Source organism: Ranitomeya imitator, chromosome 9 (assembly GCF_032444005.1).
Source record: "Ranitomeya imitator isolate aRanImi1 chromosome 9, aRanImi1.pri, whole genome shotgun sequence".
Taxonomy (NCBI): Eukaryota; Metazoa; Chordata; class Amphibia; order Anura; family Dendrobatidae; genus Ranitomeya; species Ranitomeya imitator.
Window position 1 is genome coordinate 138,257,659 of NC_091290.1, and position 12,592 is coordinate 138,270,250.

The 12,592-nt window shown below is 49.3% G+C and overlaps 2 protein-coding genes across 2 annotated transcripts; one reads left to right on the forward strand and one right to left on the reverse strand.

Annotated features, from left to right (window-relative positions):
• SS18L2 (SS18 like 2) lies at nt 1-9,835 on the reverse strand. Its single transcript, XM_069739204.1, has 3 exons — nt 9,685-9,835; nt 536-612; nt 1-346 (listed from the first exon to the last, which is right to left on the reverse strand). Exons 1-3 carry the CDS (start codon nt 9,751-9,753, stop codon nt 259-261), a joined length of 234 nt encoding a protein of 77 aa, XP_069595305.1. The 5' UTR covers nt 9,754-9,835; the 3' UTR covers nt 1-258.
• A 34-nt stretch (nt 9,836-9,869) lies between these two features.
• Nucleotides 9,870-12,061, forward strand: LOC138648642 (uncharacterized). The gene is made up of 2 exons (XM_069738428.1): nt 9,870-9,914; nt 10,613-12,061. Exons 1-2 carry the CDS (start codon nt 9,870-9,872, stop codon nt 12,059-12,061), a joined length of 1,494 nt encoding a protein of 497 aa, XP_069594529.1.
• Nucleotides 12,062-12,592: the final 531 nt, after the last annotated feature.

Below are 12,592 nucleotides of genomic sequence, written 5' to 3' on the forward strand. Positions count from 1 at the left end.
AAAAGTTTTAGTTTTAAATTTATTTAACAAAAAAAAAAAAAAACTTAATGCAACAGGTACAGAAGCACAAGAAGATAAAGCTTCAGATATGTCTTGATGCACTACAAATCTCAGAAGTCAATGGATCTTCCAGTAGAAAAAGGAAACACTGGTACTCTAGCACCACCGTGTGGCAAAAAATAGGAACTGCGTCGCTCTATAACAATGTTTTCACGGCACAATCAAGAGTGGTGTATAAATCGCACGATGCTTATGGATTCACGCCGTCGGTTTCTCAGGTTGCGGTGGGGTGGCATCTGCTATTGTTGCCAAATAGATGAGATTTCTGTGCAGAATCTGCTGGTACCTGGCACAGAAAGGAAAACGTGAGCGACCAGCCAACCACTGCGCAGTCCTATGTCATTAATAATGGTCTACGGTAAATCCCACCCACTCTACTAGCAGCTACTTCCCACTGACCGGCTATTTTCTATAAGGAATCTAATTTGCCAACCGTCCCTTTAATAAACATGACAAGGTATAAAAGGGGACTTACTGTGAACACTCCACAGCTCGGCCCTTGTTCTGATATTCCACGATGCAGCGAATGAGTTGATCATTTTCGTCCAGCAGCTGAAGAAACAGAAATAAAATCTAAGGACAAGACATCTGGCAAAAAGAAGAGAAAGGTACAGGGTGCTGGATTTAAAGGGGCAGTGCATGGAAAGTCGTGTGTGTATGTTACGCTACACAAGTCCAAACAAGACCGGGGTATGCCGGCAGGTAGATGGTGCACAGGGCTACTGATAAGATCGCTGAACCAGAGTCCTGCAAATGAATATACTACTCTAGTTAATAGATCTGAGCTGCAACCTGTAGGCAGAAGGTGAAGAAAGCCATGTTTTTTTTTCTGCAGTCCTATGTAAGGGTAAGTGCACACTATCTTTAGCAGGTGGATTCTAACACTGCCATGCACATTTAAGGGTTTGGTGAAGTGACTTGCTCATTCTCTTGTACTGCCGTCCGGCTACATATGGCCTGTGTCAGACTAGGGTACCAGGGGTCCACAAGTAACTGACTCTGGGGGCCCCACTTTTAACGTGCATAGAAATATTACACTTCCCTTGTTCACATTTACCTATATCTCTATATAATAATAATCTGGGTTGTGTGGTTAATGAATGATGAGATGCTGCTTTTTTCCTGTATAGAGTGAATCACAAGAATTCTACCAAGTACTGCCTATATAGTGGGGTTGGGGGCCCGTGTCTGCACAAGGGCCCGCCGGGGAACCCTATGGGCCTGTATGGACTCACTACGAATCTAAAATATTTCTGGGACTGCAGCAACAAAATTCAATTCTGCTACATACAGGGGCTTCTCACAGAATGAGAATATCATCAAGACGTTCATTTATTTCAGTTCTTCAATACAAAAAGTGAAAGTCGTATATTCTATAGAGTTATTCCAGTGTGATTCTATTTCACATGTTTATTTCTGTTAATGTCGATGATTATGGCTTACAACTAATCTTAACCCCTTCAAGACCCAGCCTATTTTGACCTTAAAGACCTTGCCGTTTTTTGCAATTCTGACCAGTGTCCCTTTATGAGGTAATAACTCAGGAACGCTTCAACGGATCCTAGCGGTTCTGAGATTGTTTTTTCGTGACATATTGGGCTTCATGTTAGTGGTAAATTTAGGTCAATAAATTCTGCATTTATTTGTGATAAACACGGAAATTTGGCGAAAATTTTGAAAATTTCGCAATTTTCACATTTTGAATTTTTATTCTGTTAAACCAGAGAGATATGTGACACAAAATAGTTAATAAATAACATTTCCCACATGTTTACTTTACATCAGCACAATTTTGGAAACAAAATTTTTTTTTGTTAGGAAGTTATAAGGGTTAAAATTCGACCAGCGATTTGTCATTTTTACAACGAAATTTACAAAACCATTTTTTTTAGGGACCACCTCACATTTGAAGTCAGTTTGAGGGGTCTATATGGCTGAAAATACCCAAAAGTGACACCATTCTAAAAACTGCACCCCTCAAGGTACTCAAAACCACATTCAAGAAGTTTATTAACCCTTCAGGTGCTTCACAGCAGCAGAAGCAACATGGAAGGAAAAAATGAACATTTAACTTTTTAGTCACAAAAATTATCTTTTAGCAACAATTTTTTTATTTTCCCAATGGTAAAAGGAGAAACTGAACCACGAACGTTGTTGTCCAATTTGTCCTGAGTACGCTGATACCTCATATGTGGGGGTAAACCACTGTTTTGGCGCACGGCAGGGCTTGGAAGGGAAGGAGCGCCATTTGACTTTTTGAATCAAAAATTGGCTCCACTCTTTAGCGGACACCATGTCACGTTTGGAGAGCCCCCGTGTGCCTAAAAATTGGAGCTCCCCCACAAGTGACCCCATTTTGGAAACTAGACGCCCCAAGGAACTTATCTAGATGCATAGTGAGCACTTTGAACCCCCAGGTGCTTCACAAATTGATCCGTAAAAATGAAAAAGTACTTTTTTTTCACAAAAAAATTCTTTTAGCCTCAATTTTTTCATTTTCACATGGGCAACAGGATAAAATGGATCCTAAAATGTGTTGGGCAATTTCTCCTGAGTACACCAATACCTCATATGTGGGGGTAAACCACTGTTTGGGCACATGGTAAGGCTCGGAAGGGAAGGAGCGCCATTTGACTTTTTGAATGAAAAATTATTTCCATCGTTAGCGGACACCATGTCGCGTTTGGATAGCTCCTGTGTGCCTAAACATTGGCGCTCCCCCACAAGTGACCCCATTTTGGAAACTAGACCCCCCAAGGAACTAATTTAGATGCCTAGTGAGCACTTTAAACCCTCAGGTGCTTCACAAATTGATCTGTAAAAATGAAAAAGTAATTTTTTTTCACAAAAAAATTCTTTTCGCCTCAATTTTCTCATTTTCACATGGGCAGTAGGATAAAATGGATCATAAAATTTGTTGGGCAATTTCTCCCGAGTACGCCGATACCTCATATGTGGGGGTAAACCACTGTTTGGGCACTCGGCAGGGCTCGGAAGAGAAGGCGTGCCATTTGACTTTTTGAATGGAAAATTAGCTCCAATTGTTAGCGGACACCATGTCGCGTTTGGAGAGCCCCTGTGTGCCTAAACATTGGAGCTCCCCCACAAGTGACCCCATTTTGGAAACTAGACCCCCCAAGGAACTTATCTAGATGCATATTGAGCACTTTAAACCCCCAGGTGCTTCACAGAAGTTTATAACGCAGAGCCATGAAAATAAAAAATAATTTTTCTTTCCTCAAAAATGATTTTTTAGCCTGGAATTTCCTATTTTGCCAAGGATAATAGGAGAAATTGGACCCCAAATATTGTTGTCCAGTTTGTCCTGAGTACGCTGATACCCCATATGTGGGGGTAAACCACTGTTTGGGCGCACGGCAGGGCTCGGAAGGGATGGCACGCCATTTGGCTTTTTAAATGGAAAATTAGCTCCAATCATTAGCGGACACCATGTCACGTTTGGAGAGCCCCTGTGTGCCTAAACATTGGAGATCCCCCAGAAATGACACCATTTTAGAAACTAGACCCCCAAAGGAACTAATCTAGATGTGTGGTGAGGACTTTGAACCCCCAAGTGCTTCACAGAAGTTTATAACGCAGAGCCATGAAAATAAAAAAAAAAATTATTTTCTCAAAAATGATCTTTTAGCCTGCAATTTTTTATTTTCCCAAGGGTAACAGGAGAAATTGACCCCAAAAGTTGTTGTCCAGTTTCTCCTGAGTACGCTGATACCCCATATGTGGGGGTAAATCACTGTTTGGGCACATGCCGGGGCTCGGAAGTGAAGTAGTGACGTTTTGAAATGCAGACTTTGATGGAATGCTCTGTGGGCGTCACGTTGCGTTTGCAGAGCCCCTGATGTGGCTTAACAGTAGAAACCCCCCACAAGTGACCCCATTTTGGAAACTAGACCCCCAAAGGAACTTATCTAGATGTGTGGTGAGCACTTTGAACCCCCAAGTGCTTCATAGAAGTTTATAATGCAGAGCCGTGAAAATAATAAATACGTTTTCTTTCCTCAAAAATAATTATTTAGCCCAGAATTTTTTAATTTTCCCAAGGGTAACAGGAGAAATTTGACCCCAATATTTGTTGTCCAGTTTCTCCTGAGTACGGTGATACCCCATATGTGGGGGTAAACTACTGTTTGGGCACATGCCGGGGCTTGGAATTGAAGTAGTGACGTTTTGAAATGCAGACTTTGATGGAATGCTCTGCGGGCGTCACGTTGCGTTTGCAGAGCCCCTGATGTGCCTAAACAGTAGAAACCCCCCACAAGTGACCCCATTTTGGAAACTAGACCCTGAAAGGAACTTATCTAGATGTGTGGTGAGCACTTTGAACCCCCAAGTGCTTCATAGAAGTTTATAATGCAGAGCCGTGAAAATAATAAATACGTTTTCTTTCCTCAAAAATAATTATTTAGCCCAGAATTTTTTATTTTCCCAAGGGTTACAGGAGAAATTGGACCCCAAAAGTTGTTGTCCAGTTTCTCCTGAGTACGCTGATACCCCATATGTGGGGGTAAACCACTGTTTGGGCACACGTCGGGGCTCAGAAGGGAAGTAGTGACTTTTGAAATGCAGACTTTGATGGAATGGTCTGCGGGTGTCACGTTGCGTTTGCAGAGCCCCTGGTGTGCCTAAACAGTAGAAACCCCCCACAAGTGACCCCATTTTAGAAACTAGACCCCCCAAGGAACTTATCTAGATATGTGGTGAGCACTTTGAACCCCCAAGTGCTTCACAGACGTTTACAACGCAGAGCCGTGAAAATAAAAAATCATTTTTCTTTCCTCAAAAATTATGTTTTAGCAAGCATTTTTTTAGATTCACAAGGGTAACAGGAGAAATTGGACCCCAGTAATTGTTGCGCAGTTTGTCCTGAGTATGCTGGTACCCCATATGTGGGGGTAAACCACTGTTTGGGCACACGTCAGGGCTCGGAAGTGAGGGAGCACCATTTGACTTTTTGAATACGAGATTGGCTGGAATCAATGGTGGCGCCATGTTGCGTTTGGAGACCCCTGATGTGCCTAAACAGTGGTAACCCCTCAATTCTACCTCCAACACTAACCCCAACACACCCCTAACCCTAATCCCAACTGTAGCCATAATCCTAATCACAACCCTAACCCCAACACACCCCTAACCACAACACTAACCCCAACACACCCCTAACCCTAACCACAACCCTAATTCCAACCCTAACCCTAAGGCTATGTGCCCACGTTGCGGATTCGTGTGAGATATTTCCGCACCATTTTTGAAAAATCTGCGGGTAAAAGGCACTGTGTTTTACCTGCGGATTTTCCGCGGATTTCCAGTGTTTTTTGTGCGGATTTCACCTGCGGATTCCTATTGAGGAACAGGTGTAAAACGCTGCGGAATCCGCACAAAGAATTGACATGCTGCGGAAAATACAACGCAGCGTTCCCGCGTGGTATTTTCCGCACCATGGGCACAGCGGATTTGGTTTTTCATATGTTTACATGGTACTGTAAACCTGATGGAACACTGCTGCGAATCCGCAGCGGCCAATCCGCAGCCAAATCAGCACCGTGTGCACATAGCCTAATTCTAAAGGTATGTGCACACGCTGCGGAAAACGCTGCGGATCCGCAGCAGTTTCCCATGAGTGTACAGTTCAATGTAAACCTATGGGAAACAAAAATCGCTGTGCCCATGCTGCGGAAAAACTGCACGGAAACGCAGCGGTTTACATTCCGCAGCATGTCACTTCTTTGTGCGGATTCCGCAGCGGTTTTACAACTGCTCCAATAGAAAATCGCAATTGTAAAACCGCAGTGAAATGCGCAGAAAAAAACGCGGTAAATCCGCCATAAATCCGCAGCGGTTTAGCACTGCGGATTTATCAAATCCGCAGCGGAAAAATCCGCAGAGGACCAGAATACGTGTGCACATTCCTAACCCTAACCCTAGCCCTAACACTAACCCTAACCCTACCCCTAACCCTACCCCTAACCCTACCCCTAGCCCTACCCCTAACCCTACCCCTAACCCTACCCCTAACCCTACCCCTACCCCTAACCCTACCCCTAACCCTACCCCTAACCCTAACCCTATTCTAACAGTGGAAAAAAAAAAAATTCTTTATTTTTTTATTGTCCCTACCTATGGGGGTGACAAAGGGGGGGGGGTAATTTATTATTTTTTTTATTTTGATCACTGAGATAGATTATATCTCAGTGATCAAAATGCACTTTGGAACGAATCTGCCGGCCGGCAGATTCGGCGGGCGCACTGCGCATGCGCCCGCCATTTTGGAAGATGGCGGCGCCCGGGAGAAGACGGACGGGACCACGGCTGGATCGGTAAGTATGATAGGGTGGGGGGGGACCACGGGGGGGGGGGATCGGAGCACGGGGGGAGGAATCGGAGCGCGGGAGGGGTGGAACGGAGCGCGGGGGGCGTGGAACGGAGCACGGGGGGACTGGAATGGAGCACGGGGGGGTGGAACGGAGCACGGGGGGGGGTGGATCGGAGTGCAGGGGGGGTGATTGGAGCACGGGGGGGTGATTGGAGCACGGGGGGAGCGGGCACGAGCACGGGGGGGAGCGGAGCACTGGACGGAGGGGAGCCGGAGCAGTGTCCCGGCCAGATCGGGGGGGTGGGGGGGCGATCGGAGGGGTGGGGTGGGGGCACACTAGTATTTCCAGCCATGGCCGATGATATTTCAGCATCGGCCATGGCTGGATTGTAATATTTCACCCGTTATAATGGGTGAAATATTACAAATCGCTCTGATTGGCAGTTTCACTTTCAACAGCCAATCAGAGCGATCGTAGCCACGAGGGGGTGAAGCCACCCCCCCTGGGCTAAACTACCACTCCCCCTGTCCCTGCAGATCGGGTGAAATGGGAGTTAACCCTTTCACCCGATCTGCAGGGACGCGATCTTTCCATGACGCCGCATAGGCGTCATGGGTCGGAATGGCACCGACTTTCATGACGCCTACGTGGCGTCATGGGTCGGGAAGGGGTTAAAGGAACAGCACATGCGGAGGCTGAAGCCGCTGCGGACCCCCTGAATGACACCCACATTTTTATCCTGAAACGTGACCAATTACGCAGACGTACACAGCTCTGGACAGATACATTAAAGGGGGCTTTTCGAAAACTTGAACTGTAGTCTGGGGTTGGACCCAAGACAAGGAGTGAAGCGCAGGAGGCTCCGACGTTGTGATATTACATAGTTATTAAGGTTGAAGGAAGACTAAGTCCATCTAGTTCAACCCATAGCCTAACCTAAAATGTTGATCCAGAGGAAGGCAAAAAAAAAACCATGTGGCAAAGAGTAAACTCCACTTGGGGGGAAAAAAAATTCCTTCCCGACTCCACATACGGCAATCAGACTAGTTCCCTGGATCAACGCTCTATCAAGGAATCTAGTGTATATACCCTGTAACATTATACTTTTCAAGAAAGGTATCCAGTCCCCTCTTAAATTTAAGTAATGAATCACTCATTACATCATACGGCAGAGAGTTCCATAGTCTCACTGCTCTTACAGTAAAGAATCCGCGTCTGTTATTATGCTTAAACCTTTTTTCCTCCAGACGTAGAGGATGCCCCCTTGTCCCTGTTTCAGGTCTATGATTAAAAAGATCATCAGAAAGGTCTTTGTACTGTCCCCTCATATATTTATACATTAAAATAAGATCACCCCTTAGTCTTCGCTTTTCCAAACTAAATAGCCCCAAGTGTAATAACCTATCTTGGTATTGCAGACCCCCCAGTCCTCTAATAACCTTGGTCGCTCTTCTCTGCACCCGCTCCAGTTCAGCTATGTCTTTCTTAGGCTGGGTTCCCATTGCGTTATGGGACCGCGTTTAACGGACAGCGTTGCACGGCGAAATTAACGCCGTGCAACGCGTCCGTTAACGCGCCCATTGAAGGCAATGGGAACGCGCTTCACTAGCGCGTGCCATGTTCGGCACGCGCTAGCGACGCGCCGGTGATTCCTGGCGCGCCGCGGACACTGCTTGCAGCGTGCGAGGCGCGCCCGCGGTCCGTTCCCCGCTCTCGCAGATCAGGGATCTGCGAGAGCGGGGACGTTACCGCGACCCAAACCGCAGCCCCATAGAAAACATTGCGTTAGCGCAATCCGCTAGCGCTAAACGGATTGCACTAACGCAATGTGACCCTAGCCTTATACACCGGAGACCAGAACTGTGCACAGTATTCTAAGTGTGGTCACACTAGTGACTTGTATAGAGGTAAAATTATGTTCTCCTCATGAGCATCTATGCCTCTTTTAATGCATCCCATTATTTTATTTGCCTTTGTAGCAGCTGCCTGATACTGGCCACTGAACATAAGTTTGTCATCCACCCATACACCCAGGTCTTGTTCATTGACGGTTTTGCCCAGAGTTTTAGAATTAAGCACATAATTATACATCTTATTACTTCTACCCAAGTGCATGACCTTACATTTATCCCCATTAAAGCTCATTTGCCATTTATCAGCCCAAGCTTCTAGTTTACATAAATCATCCGGTAATATAAAATTGTCCTCCTCTGTATTGATTACCCTGCAGAGTTTAGTGTCATCTGCAAATATTGAAATTCTACTCTGAATGCCCCCTACAAGGTGATTAATAAATATGTTAAAAAGAAGAGGGCCCAATACTGACCCCTGTGGTACCCCACTGCTAACCGCTACCCAGTCCGAGTGTGCTCCATTAATAACCACCCTTTGTTTCCTATCCCTGAGCCAGCTCTCAACCCACTTGCACATATTTTCCCCTATCCCCATTATTCTCATTTTATGTATCAACCTTTTGTGTGGCACCGTATCAAAAGCTTTTGAAAAGTCCATATACACTACATCCACTGGGTTCCCTTGGTCCAATCTGGAACTTACCTCTTCATAGAAACTGATCAGATTAGTCTGACATGAACGGTCCCTAGTAAACCCGTGCTGATACTGGGTCATGAGGTTATTCCTCTTCAGATACTCCAGTATAGCGTCCCTTAGAATGCCCTCCAGGATTTTACTCACAGTAGAGGTTAAGCTTACTGGCTGATAATTTCCGAGTTTAGTTTTTGTCCCCTTTTTGAATATTGGCACCACATTTGCTATACGCCAGTCCTGTGGTACAGACCTTGTTATTATGGAGTCTTTAAAGATTAAAAATAATGGTCTATCAATGACTGTACTTAGTTCCTGCAGTACTCGGGGGTGTATTGTCTGATGTTCCATCAACAGCGCTGCAACCAGTCACTAAGCTGAGTGACGCTGCACGAGCCACCGACTGGCTGCAGCGGTGGAGACTCAGCACCGGACCGCGGGAGGAAAGAACAATTTGTTGGTTTTTGAAGGCGGTTTCGGAGACAGGAAAACCCCTTTAATCCAACAGTGTAACTGACCTGCGCCCCCTGGTGGACATCATCCAATAGGACACCCAGCTCCCCCCCAGCGCCCAGGACGGTGCTTGTGGCCCCTCTGTCCCAGGAACAGATACAATTAGTAACCAGAAGATTTCTTAAAGGGGTTGTCCACGGCAACCGTCCTATCTAGGAGCAGCACCACTATTTAGGTAGCAGTGACTGATGACGTCACACTATATCTGTACCGCTGCAGCCCCTCGAGCTCTTACCCGCTGCACGTTGTCCTCCGGGATCTGTACTCGGCCACGGAGCCTCTCGGGAACAAACACGAGAGACATTTTTGCGCGGAGTTCTCTGCACTTCCGGCGCACGCAGACTACGTCACACAACGGCCGGCGCGTTACTGACGTCACTACTAAAGGCGGGGCGAAGTCTCTAGTCACGTGATAGCGCAATGTTAAGAGCGGCTTCCGCTCCCCGTGGTGTCCACAGCGAGAACGTGAAAGCGAAGGAAAATACGACGCGTCTGTAGTAAGAGGCGGAGAGCTCGCTGCATGGTCAGGTGCCGCTCGGGCAGGAGTACTACAGCTCCCAGCAGTCACTGACGAAAGCGGAAGACAAGGACTAATCCTTATTCCATGGTTTTTCTTTGCTCCTCTCATTATTTTGAATGTAACATAATTGTTAAAGCTTCAATGTAAACAGTCACTGAGAGTTTGTGCAAAGGCGAGAAAAAGAAAATAACATTCTAAGTGCCCGTAATCTGCTCTGGGAAGGAATGTTTAGGAAGGCGGACGGACGGGGAAAGGAAAATAGAAAGCGGACGGACGGGGAAAAGGAGGACGGACGGACGGACGGGGAAAAGGAGGACGGACGGACGGGGAAAAGGAGGACGGGAGGACGGACGGACGGGGAAAAGGAGGACGGACGGACGGGGAAAAGGAGGGCGGACGGACGGGGAAAAGGAGGGCGGACGGACGGGGAAAAGGAGGACGGGAGGGAGGACGGACGGACGGACGGGGAAAAGGAGGACGGACGGACGGACGGGGAAAAGGAGGACGGACGGACGGACGGACGGGGAAAAGGAGGACGGACGGACGGACGGGGAAAAGGAGGACGGACGGACGGACGGGGAAAAGGAGGACGGACGGACGGACGGGGAAAAGGAGGACGGACGGACGGACGGACGGGGAAAAGGAGGACGGACGGACGGGGAAAAGGAGGACGGACGGACGGACGGACGGACGGACGGGGAAAAGGAGGACGGACGGACGGGGAAAAGGAGGACGGACGGGGAAAAGGAGGACGGACGGACTGACGGGGAAAAGGAGGACGGGAGGACGGACGGGGAAAAGGAGGACGGACGGGGAAAAGGAGGACGGACGGACTGACGGGGAAAAGGAGGACGGACGGACTGACGGGGAAAAGGAGGACGGGAGGACGGACGGACAAAAGGAGGACGGGAGGACGGACGGACAAAAGGAGGACGGGAGGACGGACGGACAAAAGGAGGACGGGAGGACGGACGGACAAAAGGAGGACGGGAGGACGGACGGACAAAAGGAGGACGGGAGGACGGACGGACGGACAAAAGGAGGACGGGAGGACGGACGGACGGACAAAAGGAGGATGGGAGGACGGACGGACAAAAGGAGGATGGGAGGACGGACGGACGGACAAAAGGAGGATGGGAGGACGGACGGACGGACGGACAAAAGGAGGATGGGAGGACGGACGGACAAAAGGAGGATGGGAGGACGGACAAAAGGAGGATGGGAGGACGGACGGGGAAAAGGAGGACGGACGGGGAAAAGGAGGACGGGAGGACGGACGGGGAAAAGGAGGACGGACGGACAAAAGGAGGACGGGAGGACGGACGGACAAAAGGAGGACGGGAGGACGGACAAAAGGAGGACGGGAGGACGGACAAAAGGAGGACGGACGGACAAAAGGAGGATGGGAGGACGGACGGACAAAAGGAGGATGGGAGGACGGACGGATGGACAAAAGGAGGATGGGAGGACGGACGGACGGACAAAAGGAGGATGGGAGGACGGACGGACAAAAGGAGGATGGGAGGACGGACAAAAGGAGGATGGGAGGACGGACGGACAAAAGGAGGATGGGAGGACGGACGGACGGACAAAAGGAGGATGGGAGGACGGACGGACGGGGAAAAGGAGGATGGGAGGACGGACGGACGGACGGGGAAAAGGAGGATGGGAGGACGGACGGACGGGGAAAAGGAGGATGGGAGGACGGACGGACGGGGAAAAGGAGGATGGGAGGACGGACGGACGGGGAAAAGGAGGATGGGAGGACGGACGGACGGGGAAAAGGAGGATGGGAGGACGGACGGACGGGGAAAAGGAGGATGGGAGGACGGACGGACGGGGAAAAGGAGGATGGGAGGACGGACGGACGGGGAAAAGGAGGATGGGAGGACGGACGGACGGGGAAAAGGAGGATGGGAGGACGGACGGACGGGGAAAAGGAGGATGGGAGGACGGACGGACGGGGAAAAGGAGGATGGGAGGACGGACGGACGGGGAAAAGGAGGATGGGAGGACAGACGGACGGGGAGAAGGAGGACAGACGGACGGGGAAAAGGAGGACAGACGGACGGGGAAAAGGAGGACAGACTGACGGGGAAAAGGAGGACAGACTGACGGGGAAAAGGAGGACAGACTGACGGGGAAAAGGAGGACAGACTGACGGGGAAAAGGAGGATGGGAGGACGGACGGACGGGGAAAAGGAGGATGGGAGGACGGACGGACGGGGAAAAGGAGGATGGGAGGACGGACGGACGGGGAAAAGGAGGATGGGAGGACGGACGGACGGGGAGAAGGAGGACAGACGGACGGGGAAAAGGAGGACGGACGGACGGGGAAAAGGAGGACAGACGGGGAAAAGGAGGGAGGACGGACGGACGGGGAAAAGGAGGGAGGACGGACGGGGAAAAGGAGGGAGGACGGACGGGGAAAGGAGGGAGGACGGACGGGGAAAGGAGGGAGGACGGACGGGGAAAGGAGTTCGAATAGGGAAAGGAGGACGGACGGACAGGGAAAGGACGGAGTGGGAAAGGAGGGCAGGCGGTCTTGACAGACAGGGAAAGATGGACCAGGAAGACTACAGACGAATGGACCAGGAAAGGTACACGGACAGCCCAGGGAGGG

What these genes read in the sequence shown, in the direction of transcription:
- LOC138648642 (XM_069738428.1), top strand. Translation starts at nt 9,870, where the DNA reads ATGTTAAGAGCGGCTTCCGCTCCCCGTGGTGTCCACAGCGAGAAC. An exon ending in GTGGTGTCCACAGCGAGAAC is followed by an intron (nt 9,915 to 10,612) that starts GTGAAAGCGAAG and finishes GACGGGGAAAAG; the next exon opens with GAGGACGGACGGACGGGGAA.
- SS18L2 (XM_069739204.1), bottom strand. Translation starts at nt 9,753, where the DNA reads ATGTCTCTCGTGTTTGTTCCCGAGAGGCTCCGTGGCCGAGTACAGATC. An exon ending in CGGAGGACAACGTGCAGCGG is followed by an intron (nt 613 to 9,684) that starts GTAAGAGCTCGA and finishes CTGTTTCTTCAG; the next exon opens with CTGCTGGACGAAAATGATCA. An exon ending in CGAGCTGTGGAGTGTTCACA is followed by an intron (nt 347 to 535) that starts GTAAGTCCCCTT and finishes TTTCTGTGCCAG; the next exon opens with GTACCAGCAGATTCTGCACA.